Raw genomic sequence first — 22,500 nt, 5'->3', positions numbered from 1 at the left:
GATCTATAAATTACTGGGAGAACTAGAAGAGGGAAAAGCAGTAGGACCGGATGGAGTCTCTGGGTATATTTTAAAAAAATGTAGAGATGAATTAATTGTTCCAATATACATCATAAGATGCTCAGTAGCAACAGGTACGGTGCCCAATGAGTGGAGAAGGGCTGAAGTGGTCCCCATATATAAAAGTTGAAGGAAAGATGAACCTTCAAACTACAGACCCATATCCCTGACAAGTGTTTTGTGCAAAATATGTGAGAAAATAATAAAGAAACAGTGGACTAAATTTCTGGAAGAGCATAAGTTAATTACCAGCAAACAATATGGATTTCAAAAGGGCCAATCATGTGTTACAAACTTACTCAGTTTTTACTCAAGAGTGACAGACAGAACACAGGAAAGGGATGGATGGGTTGATTGTATTTATCTAGATTTAAAAAAGGCCTTCGACAAAGTTCCACATACAAGACTATTATGGAAACTGGAAAATAAAGGAGGATTGAAAGGAAATATGAAAAAATGGATGGCAAGCTACTTAACGGGAAGGGAGATGAGAACTGTGGTCAAGGACATAAAATCAGAATGGAGAAATGTAGAAAGCGGAGTACCACAGGGTTCAGTATTAGCACCGATAATCTTCCTGGTATATGTAAATGACATGGCTGAAGGAGTTAATAGCTATATAAACCTATTTGCTGACGATGCTAAATTACAAAAACATATAAGAAACAAAGAAGATTGTGAAATATTGCAAGAAGACCTATACAAAATTTGGAAATGGAGTATGGATTGGGAGATGGAATTTAATGTGAAAAAAATGTCATATTATGGAAATGGGTAAAAGTGAAACAAGACCAATCTGGATATACAAAATGGGAAATGGTGAAACATTAAAAAAAGTGCATGAAGAGAGAGATCTGGGAGTAGTGATGAGGGATGATAATCAACCAGAATCATATAAATCGGATCTTTAGAGACACATATAACTTGGTGAGAAATATTGGAGTAGCATTTAACTACATGGACAAGGACATGATGAGAAGGCTAATCACTACCATGATTAGACCAAAATTAGAATATGCAGAGGTAGAAACTAGAAAGAATACAGAGGATGGTATCAAAAATGGTTCCAGAGTTGGAGGGATTAATATACGAGGAAAGATTAAAGGAAATGAACTTAACAACACTGGAACAAAGAAGAGAAAGGGGAGACCTAATCCAAATTTATAAATTATTAAACAAAATAGATGAAGTAGATAATGAAGAACTGCTACTAACAGAAGGAAACATAAGCAGAAATACAAGAGGACACAGTAAAAAATTGAGAAAGGGGAGATACTTGAGAGACGCAAAGAAGTATAGCTTCCCGCAAAGAAATGTAGAGGTTTGGAACAGTCTGAGCGAGGATATAGTATCAGCGAGGAGTGTGCAAAGCTTTAAAGATAAGTTGGATAAATGCAGATATGGAGACAGGACCACACGAGCATAATGCCCAGGCCCTGTAAAACTACAACTAGGTAAATACAACTAGGTAAATACACACACACACACACAGCGTAGAGAGAAACATTGGATCGAAGATGATGGTGTTTGTAAGTGTGTGTGTGTGTGTGTGTGTGTGTAATTCACTATGGTCTGATTACGAGCAGGAATCGTCATAATGTGTGTCTGTAGATTATTTCATTCATGAATGAACACACACACACACACACACACACACACACACACACACACACACAAACACACACACACACTGAAGATCTCTATGATGTTCAAAGTAAATGTAGAATGTGTGGGAGGAGGAAGAGGAAGAGCAGCAGCAGTAGGGTGTGAAAAAGTAGGAAAAGGCACAGGAATTACGGCGAGGCAATGGTGATGATGTAGGCAGGGCAATGGGAGAGGAGTGGGAGGAGGTACAAAAGGGAGGGAAAAGGTGAGAAAAAGCTGAGTGCCTTAAATGCATAGTTTTTACTTTGCGAATTTGCACTTTGCGACCCTATTTGTTGAACATATTCTCGCAGAGTAGGAAAACTACGTATGCACGTATGTATGTGAGTATATATATATATATATATATATATATATATATATATATATATATATATATATATATATATATATATATATATATATATATATATATATATATATATATATATATATATATATATATATATATTTAGTCAGAAGTGGAATATTCAATGTGCCTGAATTTCCTACCTTTACTTTTTTGACTTTGGCTAGATGATGTTAAACTACTGGAATCTTCAATTCTGCTTCTCTTCTTTTTATACGTATTAATCTTCCGATCTGATGAAGTGTCTGAATCTGAACTTGAGCTACTGACAATCTTTCTAGATTTATACTTCTTTTTATGCCTTCGTTTCTTTTCTTTCTTATTTTTCTCCTTATATTTATCTTTCTTTTTATGTTTTCCTCTCCGACTCAAATATTTAGACTTTGAGCTACTGTGCTTATCATTTCTTTCTTTGCTATGGAAATTCCTTGAACTAGATGAGCATTCACTTGATGATCCATCTTGCTCATGGCCCTCCCTGGAGGAACTCTCTCTCAAACTGGATGAAGGTGTCCGTATAACATCTGAATTGCACCAACTGTTACTTGATGTTTCGGAGACAAAGTGGTGTTGGTCACAACTATGCTTTTGTTGTGAAGAGACCCGATTTAGGGATTGAGATGAGTTTTTAACTTTGGATTTGTGATCTTTCCTGGGTTTTCTTGCTGATGAATTAACGTCAAGCCAAGAACTCGAGCCACAACCACCTTGACTTAGGTCTTCATACCTTAGAGCATTCTTCCTTGTTTTGTACTTCTTTTCTTTATGCTTGATTTTATCTCTCTGTTGCATTTGGAAGTTTGTTTCACTGTCAGATGATATGATGTGGCATTTGTGTTTGCCCTTATAAGTTTGTAAAGGATCTACAGGTTGGTGGACTTCAGAAGTGGATAATTGGTCAGGTCTTCCTCCCACATCACGACTTAACATTTCTTCAGTCTCTCGCTCACTACAATAGCTATGATCCCTCCTAAATTGCCTGGAGGGGTCATCAACACTGGTGTGACTAAAGGAAATTGGAAAGTTTGTTCTGTTTAGACATGGTTTCTTTTTCCCTTTTCTCTCCTGGTGAGTGTGGGAGTTGCTGGGTTCTCTTCCATTCTGGGTTAAATTATGAACAAATTTCCTTTTTGAATATTTACCATCTTTGGATGATGATAACCCAAAGTGCTTTTCTTCTTCACTATCAAGAGTGATAACCTCTGGGGTTGGCTGTCTTTTGCTTATTTCTTTGACAATCATGCAAGCATCTGAATCATCACTATCTGATGAAACTTCTCTTTTCAAAGGTTTCTTGGCATTACTTCTGGTTGTGGCGCTTCCCTCAGCTACTGATGTTGAAGCTCCTTCATTGACTGAATTGAGAAAATTTCTAGCACGGCCAAGCAGCTGTGTCATTGTGATGGCTGCTGATGTATAAGGTTCTGGGTTATTGGTTTCATGGCTCTGCTGTAAACTTGGGTCTTGGGCAAATAAATTTGACTGCTGTGGAATTTCATTATTGGAACTTTCATCACTACTAATCATCACAGATCCTTCTTGGGTGAGGATTTCTTCCCTTTCAACATTATCTGGTGCTGCAGAACTTTGATGGGATCCCCTACTAAAGGTGGAGGAAACTGGATTCCCTCGTACATCAACTTCTACTATGGCATCACTGTCTTCTGAACTACTACTTTCACTGCTGCCCACATCATTGAAGCCATACCGTGTCATGTAACGAGCAGCATGATCATGGCCCACCATGTCATATGGAGATCGAGCAAAATGATAAAATTCATGAATAAAGTGATTAGTTCGACTTCCAAGGTGTGGCCGCATGGCCCTTCGAAACTCCCGAGAATTAATGGAATACCTTTCAATAAGATCCATAACTTCTGTCAATACAGGTCCAATCCTGGAAGGAGGCACAAGTGCAGCCAGCTCTCTATTGACCCATGGCACAAGACGATGGGTGAGGGCAGGCTGCTCTCGATAAAGCTCTGGTGAGCTTTGTCTATATCTCCCAGTTATATCTGCAATGGGCTGGACCCATTCATTATTAATGTAAATATTAATTCGAAAAAAAGAGGAGCCTCGCAGACGGTATGAAGCTGAGCTGCGTTCTCGAGGACCTGAAGGGATGGCATCAGCAATGGGTGATGTGCCTCCTTGTTGACGGCGGAGGGTAGCTGCTCCAGGAAAATTTGTCGTCCTATAGCCAAAAAACCTTCTACCTGAGACAAAGAATTCCTGAAAGTTGGTCAGTGACACACTTGGCTCTATCCTAGGCACCTTCCATACCTGAAACTCTTTTTCAGACTTGATATCATACATGATAGTAGTGAAGCTCTCCTTACACAGTGGGCACACTGCCTTTTGTTTAGACCATTCCTTGAGACACACTAAACAAAAACAATGATGGCAAGAGTTGGCCATACATTTGTCAGTTATGCTGCCCAGACAGATGGGACAGGTGTCGTCAGAGATAGGGGAACCACTGCTGCCTGGACTTGCTGGTGTGCATGATCCAAGAGGGTCCTTGCTCTCACTCTCCAACTTGCTGAAGTCTGATGTCCTCTTGGATGTTTCACCTCCATGATGCTTCTCCCGCGGGGATGGCATCGTAAAGGAGCTGCAAAGTAATGTTGGTATGTGATATAGTCCAAACTATTCTTTGGCTTAAACTTTAAGTACATGTGTAACAGTTACTAACATCCTTCATTTAACTATGATATATTATAGTTGGCTTCATTCCATCTGTCCACTCGTGAGTATGGATGTGGCACATGTCCATTGCTGGTTTGTGATTGAGGGAGAGTAAACTGATGTGATAAATGGTCAATCTTTTTTTGCAATAATATACTTGAGTGTTAATGGATACAAATAACCATCACATATCACATACTGATTTGCATTGACAATATACCATACAAGCACACAAAATACAAACTTGTATCAAGCGGCCTATAGTCAGATCATGCCCAAATGAACAATAGCCTTTTAAAACTTATAATTATTTAGCTCCAGGCATATGAAAAGACATCTGCCTATGTAAGAACAAATAAAAGGTATTTCACTCATTTATTGCATGTGAATGACAGTTAATGCTCAAAAAAACCGACCACCACATTCAATAATATTTCATGCTACTTCTAATATTACACATGTGATTTACATGCAATAAATTAGTAACCCTTTAATGCCTGAATTATTTTCCCATTAATAAAAAATATGTTCATCCTTTATTTTCAATATTTGGTGTTGTAAATATTATATATAAACTTATTTTTTACCAAATCTTTATTACACAGTCATACCTCGGTTTACGAATTTAATTCATTCCTGAAATTTGCTCGCACAGCAAAACACTCGTAAACCAAAACGAATTTCCCCATTGAAGTTAATGTGAATCCCATTAATGTGTCCCAAATCTAAAAAAAATATTTATATAAAAATCATTTTATATGTTATTTTATACAGAATTAAAGTAATTTCACTAACAAATAGCAAAGATAAATAATATAAAACACAAATCAATGTGTTACACTCGTTACATTGACTCCCGCAACCACTACTGTGCCCGAGGTGTAGGCTTCGCACCGAGGTTTAGCAGCCACAGTTTCCCTACCCTTGAGGCACTGGAACTATGTTCGACCACCAACGTGAAGCAAACCCAGCGTATCGTCCGAGATAGAGGGTGAACGGGAGTCAGTCACGTCCAGGAGGGCATACAAGCCGCCAAGGCTCGCACCCCGTTTCTGTTGTGAGCATAGTATATGCCGCTCCTGTTTTCTTCTTTTTGCACCATTCCTTTCAACCATTTTTCTGGGGGACATTGTTAAAGCACAAAGAATGCACACTGTAGTACAGGTAACTCTCAATTTACGTGAGTTTGGTTTACGCGTTTTTTTTAAAAACGCGGGGTCCAAAATCCAAATAAATGTTTAATTTACACGTTTTTTCACTAATACACGATATCTTAAGGAGTGGCCACCAGATGTCTCATGCAACTGGACTCACACGGCGCCGCGGCCAAACAGCTGAGCTCAGTTCTTCCCGTGCTCCACTTGAACAACAATACAGTACCCACGCTGCCACGCTACTCAACAATTACATTACAGTATTTGCTGAGTACCTGCTTAGGGTGCATCAATGTCACTTTCGGTGAAATTTATTAAAAACATTATGGCGTCATGCAGGCATCTCGACAGAGAGCGCAGCCTCCATTGTTTATGTCCGTGTGCGACTTGGCTTCTGCTCCCAAAGTGTTTCCCTCCACCCACAACTCCTGGCCTTAAACGCCATCACCTTTGACCTGCCCACGCTCCTGATAGCGGCAGGCATTCACCCAAGGTCTTGGTTCACCTCACACAACAACCAGCAGTCAGCTGAGGGCGGAGCATAATATGCTGGGAGCGGAAGCCGGTGACCTCCTGGAGACACAAACTCCTAGCCTTCCTAGTGTTAGGGGGGAGAGGGTTGTCGAGATGCCTGACGCCCTAATGTTTTTGATAAATTTTGCCGAAGGCGACACTGATACACCCATGGCAAGTACTCAGCAAATATTGTAACGTAAATAGAATTTTTTTAAAAGCCCATTTTTGCTTGATTTTGCAAGGCTTTCGTGCAAGAACGATTTTTGATGAGGATAGGCTTCCGCACGGCATTTATTTTCTCTCATTTACAAATAAATTTAACAATGAGAATGATCAGCTACATTTTTTATTAACAACAGTATCACTTATTGTATTGAAGTATAATTGTTACAAGCCCAAGAAAAAGACAGGTAATTAACGATTAGTGAAGGAATAGCTCAAACTTTGTGGGCCCTGTGACCTATATCCTCTGACTGGCAACTCTGAATATACCTCATTGCCACACCCCAGCACTGCACAAGTGGATGGCATTTCGGCAGAAAGTCTGTCTTGCGGCACCAACGCGGAACAGATCAAAAGAAGAAGAAAAAGTCCGGTTTGTTTTGCCTCCAACTCGGCCCCGAGCTTGAACTAAAGTTGAGCTCAACCTATAAGTACGATCAAGGGAGAAATCTTGAGTTACTTAAAAATTTACATGAAGGTTCAGAGTAATAATATTTCCTCTACAATCAACTGTATAGCTACTTTTCAGCAAGATATTGATGAACTGAATGGAATGGCAAAATCATGGGGTCTTAACCTCCACCCAGACAAATGTGTGGCTCTAAGATTTGGCAGAGATCTCCCTCCTGCTGGCCTGTACGACCAGTACTTCATTAGTGATATTCCTATCCGATTTACCACTCTGAGCAGAGTCAGGGGTAATGATTGATACTAAACTGAAATTTCATGACCATATTCGTTCTGTAGCTTCCAAAGTGGGTGGTGTGGCTTCCATTTTCTTGATATCAACACTATATGCCATTCTCGTGATTTTATGATGGCACTGTACACTACTCATGTTCGTCCTCTACTTGAATTCAGCTCAGTTGTGTGGAACACTGGCTATATTGGTGACATTAAGCTACTAAAGTCAGTCCAGCGAAGGTGGACCAAAAACATAGATAGCCTAGAGAACTTGTCCTATGCAGACAGGCTTTCTGCTCTTGATCTTTTTTCTGTTCACAGGAGGTTACTGAGAGCTGATTTGATTGAATGTTGGAAGATCATGCATGGTGTTGCTCCGTTTGACTCGACTAGACTATTCCAGCTTGCTCCAGTTGTGGGTACAAGAGGTCATGTCTTCAAGCTTGCTCATATTCGTTGTTCTCTTGAGTGTCGGCGTGATGAATAGTTTTTGAGATACAGAGGTTAAAAGAGCGAGCACTAGCGTGGTGGTGCTAAAAGCTCACTGCGAGCGCCAGTCGCACTCACAGGCAACACCCCCTGATCGTGCCTGTATGTTCGCAGGAGAGGCTTACATAACCGAATCTTGTAGATCGTGGCCTCCTCTTTCCAATGGTGTCTTTGTTTTTTAGATGTGATGAATATTTTTTGAGATACAGCGGTTAACCCTTTCCTTTGGTGTGGGACGGGACGCGACTATCCCCTCAGGCGCAGTCAGGCAGCCCAATGGGGGGTCTCTTTTAACCTCTGTATCTCAAAAACTATTCATCACAGCTAAAAACCAAAAACACTATTGGAAAGAGGAGGTCCAGATCTATAGGAGTCGGTTATGTATGTCTCTCTTGCGAACATAAAAAGAAGAAGACTGTCATGTGTGATTATTCAAACTGACATGCCCGCCCAGCCTAGAGTGAGAGGTCTGTGCCAGATCCTATGTGACTGGCCAAATCAAATCATATGAAAAATGGAATGAATTTCATCGATACTGTTTCATACTTCACTAAGCAGCCATCCATGGCACTGTGTGTCTTTGAGGGAAGGAGGAAGGAGTGAGAAGGTGCTTACGGTAGGTGGCAGGTGGTATTTATTTATATTTATATTTGTAAATTTATTTATGCAATTTTGATCAAAGTAACAGGTTTTCAGACAGAAGTAAAAGTAGCATTACACACTAAGCCAAGATTTTGTCGAAAAATCTAAGCAATAAGTGTGTGGTGGTACTCACAGCACTGGAGAAGAATTTGGTGGATAAATACCAAACTATCTACAAACTAACATAACTCCACCTTAACCCAATGGATAGCGACTTATCCCCATGACCTCTCTTTTGGCCACTCATCTATACACTCTTTTATAGGGGCAGTGATTAGCGGGCTCTTTTCCTCTTTTTTTTTTTTTCTTAAGCTGTTTCGTTTGCTGTAAAAAAAAAAAAAATAAGACAGTAACCCATCATTGCTTAGTAGCCAGTTATCTATCACTTACAAGTCTCCTTTATAATAGAGATGGTGCTAAAAGATACACCTCTTCCCAGAAATTCATCATTCTACAGACCACTGGGAATGTACACAAGCAAAATCATCATTGGAAAGACACGTAAACAGTTTGGAAGTTGTCTGGGTTGACCCTTGTCTGTTCACATGTCCTCATTAATAAGGTTAATATTGACTAAAGGATATGTAAATATTTCCTTTCTTGCTGTTTCCTATTTTTGTTGCTTTCTTCCCTCCATTTGATAGTTTTAAGGTCTTTATAGTGTTTTGAGGCATTATTTGTTGTGCAAATGAAAAATAACAATAACACCGTTAAAAAAAAAATTCTCTGAGGCAAGCATGTGAATAGGTGTTTTTTACTAATTTTGATGTTGTGAATTTAAACTTCAGAACAGTATTGCTCTATCACCTCTAGTTTATTTGCTTTCACATATACCATTTTTATTATACTGCACATAAATTCAAAATCTAATGTGTTTATTTCATCTGCTACAAAGGCATATTACAGAAAAAACAGCATTGATACAGAACATTAAAAATTGAGTTTCCAGTAAAAGTGCGTCAAATTTGGGAGCTTCATTTGTTGGGATAAGTTTCTTAATGGTAACATATGGCAACCTTTCTAAGGAGCGTAGATGAGGAGCTTTGAGCGATTTTTAGTTGTTAGCCTACTCTGACGGGAGAGGAAAAAAATACAGTTTTCTCTGTGTAATTCAGGAACCAATAGGCGTATGAGGATTTTGAGGATACCATAAGAATCCTCACTAAATTCCGCTTCGAAACGCATATTTGGCTAAAAAAGTTAGCCCACAAAATTTCAAGCTATCGAGTGGGGAAGAGTTGGTACTTAGGATTTATTGTCAACAATACTCTATACGGAGACTTGAAACAAGTTTGTATTGTTTATATATATTTTCCTCTATTTTTATTTGCACGTGTTTTAGTACAAGTCTTTATGAAGCCATTGATACCAAATTTTTTGGGGTACGATATATCTGTGAGGGTAAAATACGTACGGGAATGTAGAGTATCGCAGCGGCAAAAAAAATGCCGGTCGGGCCAGAGAAATGCATGATGAGTGGAACAGAAACTTATTGGAAACTTACGGTTTGCGAGAGGGTTAATCAATTTTTTTAACTCGTATGACACGTTCTGCGTCATCGTGCGGCAGGACCTTTTACCCTTTGATGACACGAAATGCGTCATTGTGCGCGAGAGGGTTAATATCTTGGTGGAAACTTTCTCCCTGCTCATCACTCACTGCTCTGAGGTTTGGAGGGAAGAAGTTGAGGTGGGAGTGGAGAAAGTGAAATTTGAGTGACATTTGGCATCCCATATCCTCATAAGCCTGTAACAGCTTCTCGATGCCCTCTTGGTAACCTAGTACCCATGTATTAACAAGGAAGCCATGACAGACTGACTTAAATGTTTCCCATACTCTCACTTCCCTGAGGGTAAGAAGCTCCTCAAATTCCTTAACCTTCAGCACCTCTCGGATCCGAGGTCCAACGAAGATGTCCTCCTTGAGCTTAGTAGAACTCAGAGCTGGGAACAGAGTGCACAAGTGTTGGAAGGCAGTGCCATTTTTGTCCATGGCCTTTATGAAATTCTTCATTAGACCAAGCTTGATATGAAGAGGAGGAAGAAGCACCTTGTTTATGTCAACCACAGGATTTTCTTGGACACTGTGTTTACTAGGCACAAAAGTTCTAGACACCCAGTCCTTCTGCTTGTAGTGTGGGCTGTGTCCAAGCACTACAAGGGACTGTCCCAGAGACAGAGAAAGCAACAGTAATTTGTGAAGCCTGCTTGCATACCCATAAGGAGCCCAATGACTTTGAGGTCCCCGCAGAGACTCCACTGGTACAGGTTGTACTTGACAGCTTCCAAAAGGAGCTCCATATTGTCATACAACTCCTTTGGATGGACTGAGAGGGCAATAGGAATGCTGGGGTATTTATTCCCATTGTGCAGGAGCACAGCCTTCAGACTTCACTTGGAAGTCTATAAAAAGATGCCTATCTGAGGGACTGAGTGGGAAACCAAGGAATGTGTTGAACAAGCCAGACATTTGTGCAGTAGCACAACCTGTTTTTCATGTCGAAGGATGTCCTGAAACTGGTTCTGATTAAAAAAAAAACAATGTCCTAAGTAGGACACATTTGGTTGCCATGAATCTATACATCTAAGTGTATACATTTATGTACATGTATAGGGCCTACATGTATATATATCTCAAAAACTTGAGGTGATGAGTGAAAACGGATTTCATATCTGAAATCAGCACACCAGTATTAGGGAACAACAATTATTTTTATGCTTGCCTCAATTTCTTTGAAAACCAGTGTGGTTAAGATTCATTTTAGTACCGTGCCAGTATTTCATTACCTACCTTATGAAACATCAGTAGCTCTTCATATATCTTTTTTTTCAAACCTTCAACAGTCATGGAAATGCTTTCAAAATCAAATTCAAGGACTTTTTTTTTACTCTTGAAAATAGGGAATAATGTACACGAAAGCGCGTTGCTTCCTCTGGTGCTTGCCACAGCAACAGTGCCGCTGCAGCCGCAAAATAGCTTGCAGAGGGTTTTGTTAGGTTAGGTAAGGTTAGCTAAGGTTTGGTTATATTCATGTTCGTGATAAAATTCGCAGTATTTGCATAAAAATAACAGGTTTGTTCTGGCGGCAGTGCAGCCGGTGTTGCAAGAAATACCTCCTCGCGGAAATAAGTCACATATACATATGTGGGGGGCGGTCCAGGGGGGGGCACAGAAGAGGGGGTTGAGGCAGCCCCTCCCCGTTAGCAGGTCGTAAAGTTCGGTTGGAGTATAGTTTAAATATGCTCCCCCACTAAACCCTCTACGAGCTATTTTGCGGCTGCAGCGTCGCCACCGCCGCTGCCGCCAGAGGAGGTGACGCACTTTCGTAAACATTATTCCCTTTTTTCAAGAGTAAAAAAAAGTCCTTGAATTGGATTTTAAAAGCGTTTCCATGACTGTTGAAGGTTTGTAGAACAGATATATGAAGAGACAGTGATGTTTCATAAAGTAGATAATGAGATACTGGCATGGTACTAAAACGAATCCTTACCACCAGTGTAATATGACCAAGTCAATTGGGTCATTACTACTAGTATTAATCTTGTGCCAATATCTCTTTTTCTATGTAACTAACTGCTGTTCTGTTGTCATATATATATATATATATATATATATATATATATATATATATATATATATATATATATATATATATATATATATATATATATATATATATATATTTATATATATATATATATATATATATATATATATATATATATATATATATATATATATATATATATATATATATATATATATATATATATATATATATATTCTACTTACAAACCTCCCAGAAAACCATTGGAAAGGGAGAGATCAATGCAACTATGAAAATAACCATGAAATGTGTGTGAGGACCTATTCATCTACATGCATCATAAACCTGTGGCTCACCACCATAGCCTGCTATGCCACCAATGACAAGAATTGTGCTGCACAAAGCCTATCACACGTTTTTATCATAAAAAAATAAACCTGACAAATCTCACTGATGTAAATCTAACTTAGCTTGACTTAGCTGAACCCAACCTGATCTAACCTAACCTGCCTGTGATAACTATTGGCATAGTCATACTAAGGTTAATATTCTCTTGCACTGTCACTGATGCCTTAAAACACTCAAAAGAGATTAAAAACTATCAAGTGGAAGAAAACACTGAAAATAGGAAACGGCATTAAAGAAAAATACAAAATAAAATGATTCTCTAAATTCTGCGGCAAGCATTGATATTAAAACAGACCAAGTAAACCATAAGTTTGTGGAATATAAACCAACTAGACAAGAACTGAGTGAAAACGCACATCACCATGGGATAGTTCTTTCTAAAATGTACCATAATCCATGTTTTTGCCCGTGCATTAACTTCTAGTGACTGAAAAAGTTTGCTGTCTGTCTGTAGTGGGGTCAAAACAGACCAATAAGAGAGAGAGAGAGAGAGAGAGAGAGAGAGAGAGAGAGAGAGAGAGAGAGAGAGAGGAAGTTGAATTTCTCAATGCAAGCTACTTTTCGGTTGTAAGGTAATATACATAAAATCTCCTTCGAAAAAAAGTCCCTCTACGGAATAACTCTTGTATACTTTCAAGATACAATGTTTAAAGAATTATGTATCAATTGGAGGGATATTATGCTGCTACTTACACGAAGGAACACAGGAGGGGTGATCCCACTGCCCCACGAGCAGATCCGTGATGTCCAACTTGTTTATACTTTACAGGAAATTGTCGAAGTTAATCAAGGCTCTTCTTCTCCGGTGTTTTTGGGGGGTTGGGTGGCCATGGGACTACGAGCTCTAAGGCCCCAGCAGTCCAGGTTCAAGCCACAGAGTTATACACAACGCTGTGGATCAAGCTGTGACGGACTTGATGGGTTAAGGCTGAAATGGATACAACGATGTACGAACTTTGATCTTGATCTTGATGTCACAAGTTACTTCGGATTTCTCCTAGACTAGGCCTTTGTAACGGCAGCTCTTAAAAGAAATAAACAAAAACCTACAGAACAGACAGTATCATACGTACTGTACATGGGGAAAAAAAACATTCCCTAAATCTTGTAAGTCACATTCTTTCTGGTGCCATATCTGAGGAGTATTATAAGAAGTATCGAAATACATTAAGCACAACAAGGGGGCACTAGGGCTGCGTTTACACCAAGCGAGCCGCGTCGCGTCATGATGATTCATGACGTATCATGAATCGCCACCCCAGTTATAACACTAATTAATATAGGTTTTTGAAAGAAACCGTTTACACCGGATGCGTCGAGTAACGTCACGTCGCTAGTCGTCGTGCTAGTGAATCCTGCAGTAATTTTCTTTAGTTTCCCCTCGGACTAACTTTTCATCGTGAACTCAACTATTCTCTTTACTGTCACGTCCTCTGAGTATAAGATATTGGTCTGCATTCGTTTTCTTCTTATTTATCTTCAGGCGTTGATTCTCTCTCTCTGGCGTTCCAGAGCCATTGCTTTCTCTAGGTTAGGCTAGGTAAGTTTCCATAATACTAATATAAATTCAACCTTGTTTATTCTCTTTAGTTCCCCCTTGGACTAACTTTTAATCGTGAACTCAACTATTTTCTGCAGAGCAGAGGCGAATCGGTTGATTTCACTCCCATTTGATAATATTGTTACACCACCTGTACATCCTCTGGACCCACCGAAGAGACGATGTTTCTGGCATTTTGCTTCAGCTCGGTGGGACGACCTGAGGATGTACTTTTCCGATTTCCCGTGGAATGATTACTGCTTCCAGGATAGAGACCCCTCTGTATGTGCCCAGCGCATCACAGAGGTGATTGTCTCAGGAATGGAGGCATACATTCCACGTACTTTCTCTACTCCCCATGCTAAAAAGCCTTCAAACTCCCGCTAACCATGACCTATACATTTCCGCCCGGAATCGTGCCAAATCTATTCTTCGACTTACCAAAAACTCCTTTATCCATAGCAAATGTCAACACCTTGCTTTCTCTAATTCTTCCTGTGACTTCTGGCACTTAGCCAAAAATATCTCCTCCAATTTCACTTCTTCCTCTTTCCCGCCTCTTCTTAACCCAGACGGCAGCACTGCCGTCTCTTCTGTCTCTAAGGCTGAACTCTTCGCTCAAATTTTCTGTAACAACTCCACTCTGGACGACTCTGGGCATATTCCTCTTACTCATCCCCCCTCCGACTCCTCTATGCCTGTTATTAAGATTCTTCCTAAGGATGTTTTCTATGCCCTCTCTGGCCTCACCTCTCAGAATATTGGCTTATGGACCTGATGGAGTGCCTCCTATTGTCCTTAAAAATTGTACTTCCGTGCTGACACCCTGCCTGGTCAAACTCTTTCGCCTCTGCCTATCAACATCTACCTTTCCTTCCTGCTGGAAGTACGCCTTCGTACAGCCTGTGCCTATGAAGGGTGACCGTTCCAATCCCTCAAACTACCGCCCTATAGCTTTACTTTCCTGTCTATCTAAGGCTTTTAAATCAATCCTTAACCGGAAGATTCAAAAGCACCTTTTCTTTTCTAACCTTCTATCTGATCGCCAGTATGGGTTCCGCAAGGGGCGTTCTACTGGCGATCTTCTTGCTCTCTTAACTGATTCTTGGTCATCCTCTCTTAGCCGTTTCGGTGAAACTTTCTCAGTTGCACTAGACATATCGAAAGCCTTCGATAGAGTCTGGCACAAGTCTTTGCTCTCTAAACTGCCCTCTTTCGGATTCTATCCTTCTCTCCGTTCCTTTATCTTCACTCGCCCTCTGCCAGCCGTACTCACTCGCACTCTGCCAGCTGTACTGAGCGGACGTGTGGTAGCTCTCTCCCGACCCGTTCGCAGAGTCAGGTCAAATGCCGCCCGCAGCACGGTTCCCTTGTTTGACTTGCAGGAGGGAGTTCACGAAGGACTTCCTCAACCAGGAAAATGGTGATTACACTGTATGTTTTTTCTGTGAAACTGAACACAAGGTAAGTGTTAAGTTAGAGGCAATAAATAGCAAGGTACAGTTTCTGGAAGGTGTGTTAGGTTTGGATGTAGCTAGTGTCGGGGAGAGTGAGTTTAAGGTAGTTGAAAAGGTAGAGAGGTTGGAAGAAGGTAGGTACCTTAGATTCCATCCAGCAGGTTAGAAAAGGGAGTAAGGCTGTAGCAGCAGATGTTAGTTACAGTGGTGTCGTGACGAGGAACAGGTTCCAGGTGTTAGGAGACCAAGTTGAGAGCGATCCTAGCATCGTTCTTGTCGGTGATAGTTTAGTTAGACAGCAGCACCAGGAGTTTTGTAGGAAGGGAGCGAAGCGGAGGCATGTAGTTTTTCCTGGACGTAGAATTGAGCATGTAGCTGAGAAGGTTGACGACTTAGTCGTCACTACCTCAGAGGAGACAGTGTTTGTTTACCTGGTCGGAACAAACAATGTAGTTAAAGGTAGGTCAGAGAAGGTTCTAGACAAGTACAGGAAGTTTGTCGGGAAGTTGAGGGACAGCAGGCGGCGTTCAGTTGTGTGTGGATTGCTCCCTCGGCTTGATGTTAGTTCCCTCATTCTCAGTAGAATGCTTGGGATTAACGAACGTATCAGGGATCTGTGTAGTCGTGAGGGAGTCATGTTTGTGGACGTCTGGGATCATTTTATTCATGACAGGAGCTTGTTTGCTAACGATGGACTTCACCTAAATTGTGTAGGCAAGGCGAGGCTGGGCCGAGTGTTGGATGAGGAAGTTTTGAAAGAGTTAAAGAAAAGTCAGGTGCAGCGGGAACGAGGTGTGGAAACTTCCGGCTTGGCTGGGAGTGGGAGGAGTCTTCAGTCAGACGGTGAGGTCCACAGAGGTAGGAGTGTCAGGTCTCAGGTGAGGGAGGAAGTACAGGTGTGTAGTGCTGAGGAGGACGTCAGGTCGTTGGACCCCCAGGTGGGGGATACTGAGGTAGCGGTCAGGTCAACAGCCACACAGGTGAGGGGCAATGAGGTAGCGGTCAGGTCGCCAGACCCCCAGGTGGGGGATACTGAGGTAGCGGTCAGGTCAACAGCCACACAGGTGGGTGGTGAGGTAGAGGTAGTTGTAGATAATCAGGTCTGAAGCACTATTCCAGCGAATCGACAGTTGATATATGGCGCACACTCGGCGAATAAATTAAACATCTTCTATGTAAATGCCCGTAGCATTATTCAGAAGCGTAGCCACTTGATAATTCATGCATGCAATTACTGAAAAACCCGACTTCATTTTGATCACAGAAACATGGCTAAATACGCGTGATAAGCATCAGTTAAGTGAAGTAGCTATCAATGGTTACAACGCGTTTACTAAGTGTCGTCTACACAAAAAAGGTGGAGGTGTAATAATATATGCTAAAAGTAATTTAGAAGTCATTCAGCTTAACACAACCGAAACAGAGGCTTATGATTCATTGTATGTACAAGCGACGATCCTTAATGAAAAGTATGTTCTGGGCGTAATTTACCGACCTCTTAAATCAAATGAAGACATTGATGGAAATCTCTACGCAGAGATAAATAAAATTATCAGAAACAGAAATGCAGTAATATGCGGCGACTTCAATAACCCCTCTGTTAACTGGTCTGCACTATCTGCCGACAGGGAAGGAACTAGATTATTAAATTTTGCGCAAGATACATTTCTTTATCAAACAGTTACCGCGCCGACGCGAGGAAATAACATTCTGGATTTAGTCTTCACGACCGACAACCACCTCATAACCGCGTGTGAGGTAGGCGAGCCATTTGCAACCAGTGACCACAACATAATCAGATGCGTTTTAAATATTGAAACAAAAGCACGAGCAAACTCACTCTTAATACCTAATTATAGTAAAGCAAATTTTATGGACCTAAAAAGAGAATTGGCTTCAGTAAATTGGAATCATTTGCTCAACAATGTCAGCGTTCAAGAAATGTATAATCGTTTTACTGCACAAATCACTGCGAGTGTAAATAAATTCATTCCACTCAAGCCACGAAGGACTGATAATCAAAAACCGTTGTGGATGAATAATTACCTACAAAAAATCATCGTCGAAAAAAGAAAACTGTATAAGAAATATAAACTGTCACATAATTCACAGGATCATACTAATTACATCAATGTCAAGAGAGAGTGCGAAAGGAAAATCAGAAAACAGAAACGCGAATATGAGATAAAAATATCACTCGATGCTAAGAAAAATCCCAGGTTATTTTTCATTTACATATGAAACAAAAAACTGTTAAAAATAATATCGGCCCACTCCTATTAAGTGGCAATATGATTAGTGATGATAAAGGCATGGCGTCGGTCCTAAATTCAACCTTTAGGAGCGTATTTACAAAAGAGAACATGACATCGATTCCAGTCCCCGAAGAAAATTTTTCAAGGCCCTGAAGAACACAAGCTTGCATTGACCGACATTGATATCAGCGAAGTGCGTGCGTACCTGCAGAAAAGAGATCCAAATAAATCTCCGGGCCCCGACAATTTATCTCCTCGCGTGTTGAGAGAATGTAGTCAACAGCTAGAATTACCCATAACATTAATATTCAACAAGTCATTAGCACAGGCCAGTGTGCCTCTCGAGTGGAAAAAGGCCAATATTACCCCGATCTTTAAAAAAGGAGATAAAAAACAAGCCAGTAATTATCGTCCTATCAGCCTTACGTCTGTCCGAATTAAACTATTCGAAAAAATGATCAGGGATAAAATGATCACTTTCCTTGAAACAAATTATTTGATAACTGATAGTCAGCACGGATTTCGTAGTAATCGGTCTTGCCTTACCAACCTATTAACTTTTTTCAACGATGTTTATACATGTTGGGACACCCGAAGCCCATATGACGTAATTTACCTAGATTTTCAGAAGGCTTTTGATAAAGTTCCTCACGTTAGACTTATTTCTAAACTGCGTTCCCACGGTATTAACGACCATCTATGTGCGTGGATTCATGACTGGCTCACCGACAGAGAACAGCGTGTAGTTCTTAATGGTGAAGCATCGGATTGGCAACCCGTCACCAGTGGCGTGCCCCAAGGTTCGGTCCTGGGCCCAACACTATTCATAATTTACGTGAACGACTTAGAAACTGATATTCTATCAAAAGTAGCCAAATTCGTCGACGACACCAAATTAGGAGGTACGGTAATGAACAGTGAAAGTTGCGAAAAGATTCATTCAGACTTAATAAGACTTGCCGATTGGAGCGAAAAATGGCAAATGAGTTTTAACGTAGATAAATGTAAAGTAATGCACATAGGTGAAAAAAATCCTAACTTTAAATATCAGATTCAAGGACATGAGCTCAGCGAAGTAAAACAAAAAAAGGATCTTGGTGTCATTATCAGTAACACTCTTAAAATGAGTGATCAATGTTCTGCAGAGAGTAAAAAAGCCAATATGATGTTAGGACTAATCTCAAGAAACTTTGATTATAAATCACCCGAACTTATGAAGAGATTATATTTAGCATTTGTAAGACCACACCTAGAATACGCCGTTCAGTTCTGGTCACCGAATTATATCAAAGATCACGTTTTGCTAGAAAGGATACAGCGACGAGCAACCAAACAAATTCCAGCGCTCCGAAACTTGCCAAATGACGAGCGTTTAAAGCGTTTAGATATGTTTTCCCTAAAAAAACGAAGGATAAGAGGGGACTTAATTGAAGTATTCAAAATCCTAAATGGATTCGACAATATTAACCCAGATAGTCTATTTCAGAGAGACACCAACACAATAACACGCAGCAACGGTATGAAGTTAAAGGGAAACCGATGTAACACATTGGTGCGCAAAAGTTTTTTCAATAATAGAGTCGTCGATCACTGGAATAGACTCCCACCGTCAGTTGTTAGCGCACAGAGTATCAATAGCTTCAAGTCTTCATTGGATAAGTACTTCAGGGATATAAGATTATACTGACCCTTCTTCGTATGTTTTCAGACAGATTGCAGCAAGACGTCAACCTAAATTCATATTATTTTCCCCCACAAACTAGATTGCAAGTAGCGTAAGTTAACAATAGAGTAAAGCAACAGTTAATGTCCGCATGACAGGTGGAGTGAGGTGTGGGTGCAGTAAGGTGACAGGTTACTGGTGCCGTGCCTAGTACCGCCGGTAAAACGAGGATCAAGCCTCCACCTGTGCCCCTGAAACTACACCTCACCCATCGTGAGTATTAGGGGGGATCCTGAGGCTGCCCTGTGTAGGCCACTCGTCCTCTTCCATTCTCCTTGTGTTTCTGTGTTCTTATGTTCTTATGTAATGAAGTCATTTTCCCCCACAGCTTAGGTTACCAGTAGTGTAAGTTAAGGGTAGTAATTTCCTCTTATTTCTCTTTTTACTGTAAAATTTCCATGTCCCTTTCTTCCTTAAAGGTACATGGTGTTCTCTTCTAACTATTTCCTGCCGGCACGTTGCCGGAGGGAGAGGTGGGTGGGAAGGAGCCTTCATCTTTTCTGTCCTGTCCTACCACACGTAGATTACTAGTAGTAGCGGTGGTAAACAGACACCCTCGCCATAGACCGATAGGTCTTCTGGTGTCTGTTCTTCCTATGTATTCCTATGTATTCCAGTTTCCTTTACGGCCGTTCTATCTCTGCTGTGGTAGACGGTCACTGTTCTTCTCATAAACCTATTAACAGTGGTGTCCCGCAGGGTTCTGTTCTATCACCCACTCTCTTCCTGTTATTCATCAATGATCTTCTTTCCATAACAAACTGTCCTATCCACTCATACGCTGATGACTCCACTCTGCATTATTCAACTTCTTTCAACAGAAGACCCTCTCAACAGGAATTACATGACTCCAGGCTGGAGGCTGCAGAACGCTTAACCTCAGACCTTGCTATAATTTCCGATTGGGGTAAAAGGAACCTTGTGTCCTTCAATGCCTCAAAAACCCAATTTCTCCACCTATCAACTCGACACAATCTTCCAAACACCTATCCCCTATTCTTCAACAACACTCAGCTGTCACCATCTTCAACACTAAACATCTCGGTCTATCCTTAACTCAAAATCTTAACTGGAAACTTCACATCTCTTCTATCACTAAATCAGTTTCCTCGAGGTTGGGCGTTCTGTATCGTCTCCGCCAGTTCTTCTCCCCCGCACAGTTGCTATTCATATACAGGGGCATTGTTCGCCCTCGTATGGAGTATGCATCTCACGTGTGGGGGGGCTCCACTCACTCAGCTCTCTTGGACAGAGTGGAGTCTAAGGCTCTTCGTCTCATCAGCTCTCCTCCTCTTACTGATAGTCTTCTACCTCTTAATTTCCGCCGCCATGTTGCCTCTCTTTCTATCTTCTATCGATATTTTCATGTTGACTGCTCTTCTGAACTTGCTAACTGCATGCCTCCCCCCTTCCCGCGGCCCCGCTGCACGCGACTTTCTACCCATGCTCATCCCTATACTGTCCAAACCCCTTATGCAAGAGTTAACCAGCATCTTCACTCTTTCATCCCTCACGCTGGTAAATTCTGGAACAATCTTCCTTCTTCTGTATTTCTTCCTGCCTACGACTTGAACTCTTTCAAGAGAAGGGTATCTGGACACCTCTCCTCCCGAAATTGACCTCTCTTTCGGCCACCTCTTTGGATTCTTTTTGTGAGCAGCGAGTAGCGGGCTTTTTTAGTTTTTATTATTGTTTTCTTTTTTGTACCCTTGAGCTGTCTCCTTTGTTGTAAAAAAAAAAAAAAAAAAAAAAAAAACGGCCCGCACACCGGACTCCAAGCACGGGCAGGCGGTGTGCCTCAACCCCAGACCACCACACTACGGGCCGTGAACAGCCCAGAACAGCAAGACACACCACACCGACACTCCCCAGGGCCGCCAACACACCACGAACGGACAAGGCAGGGCAAAGAGGCTCACAGTGCAGGTTTTCCACTTTACTCCACAGCTCTAACACGTACAAAACACTGGTTTACAAGGCACAGTAACTCCCAGTACTCAGAGGGGGGGCACGGACACTGCACAGGGCTCACAGAAGCGGGCAGGGCACGCAGGGGCAGCAGCGCACGTCTCTCGTCTCTCGCAGCTCAAACCTCTATCTCCCCCCGCGACGGGGCTCGCTTCCTTCCCGCCCGCCGCGATGCACCCCACGCCGCCGGCAATCACAGCCCTTTGCGCCTCAAACTAGCACCCCCCCACACAATCAACACAGATTCCCCAAAAAAATATACCCCCCGGCGTAACAATATAACACATTTCCAACACTCTTAAGGTTTTCTGTAAGCACCTATAACATACCTGTTGGGCGCAGTTTGGAGCTGGAGTGGCCATAGCTGATAAAAAAACAATGGACACATCACTGGTACTGTCGTCTGCTGTACTCCGCTTCAGCCTGATGACGTCACGAGCTAATGGTGGCTTCTCCCCGTGAGATGAGAAGAATTTGAGAGATATCTCCAATATCCAGTCAACTAGCGATTTATAGGACGCAAAATGTGCACTACGTTATCATTGGTACGTGGCACACTGCATTTTTAGGCTCTTCCCAGAACCGGAAACATGTCCATTCCTGGCCGGCAATACAGCCGCGACGATCTATAGCGGCTAGACCGGCTGGGTGGTCTCGGGATCAAGTAGGCTTCTTCACACGTGGGAGGAGCCGCCGGGAACACCAAGACGTAAACTGCTAGTAAATGCAAGGGGATGAATTCATCCGAGACACCCCAAAAGGCTACTACCATATCTTAAAGCCACAATGAGTTTGGTCCATTAGCCTAATATTGTAGAAATACTTGAAGTAAACGAGTTTTATCATAAGTAGTATTAATTGATTGTTTATTGTTGCATTTAACAAAAAGGAGAAGGGAGGAACATGCCATCCCAACCCCCAGGCATTACATAGTGTGATTATATAATACACGAAAATAATCGTTCCTTACCTCCTTCGATATCTCGCAAAGAGATACACATTTCCCGCAATGTTGCTGCCACTCTCTCAAAAGTTGTTTTGCGCAGACTGTCTCTTGTAGAGCTTAACTTGTGGGTCCCACAAGTGTCGATGCTGCCTCACTTCCTCTAGCAATGCCACCTCGGCCTCCCGGC

The 22,500-nt window shown here is 41.4% G+C and overlaps 1 protein-coding gene across 1 annotated transcript; it reads right to left on the bottom strand.

Annotated features, from left to right (window-relative positions):
* Positions 1-882: 882 nt before the first annotated feature.
* On the bottom strand, positions 883-13,401 carry LOC126987681 (E3 ubiquitin-protein ligase Topors-like). Its single transcript, XM_050844807.1, has 2 exons — positions 13,118-13,401; positions 883-4,688 (listed from the first exon to the last, which is right to left on the bottom strand). Exon 2 carries the CDS (start codon positions 4,676-4,678, stop codon positions 2,177-2,179), a length of 2,502 nt encoding a protein of 833 aa, XP_050700764.1. The 5' UTR covers positions 4,679-4,688; positions 13,118-13,401; the 3' UTR covers positions 883-2,176.
* Between the last annotated feature and the right edge of the window lie 9,099 nt (positions 13,402-22,500).

Source organism: Eriocheir sinensis, chromosome 66 (assembly GCF_024679095.1).
Source record: "Eriocheir sinensis breed Jianghai 21 chromosome 66, ASM2467909v1, whole genome shotgun sequence".
Lineage (NCBI taxonomy): Eukaryota > Metazoa > Arthropoda > Malacostraca > Decapoda > Varunidae > Eriocheir > Eriocheir sinensis.
This window is presented reverse-complemented; position numbering and strand designations above follow the sequence as displayed.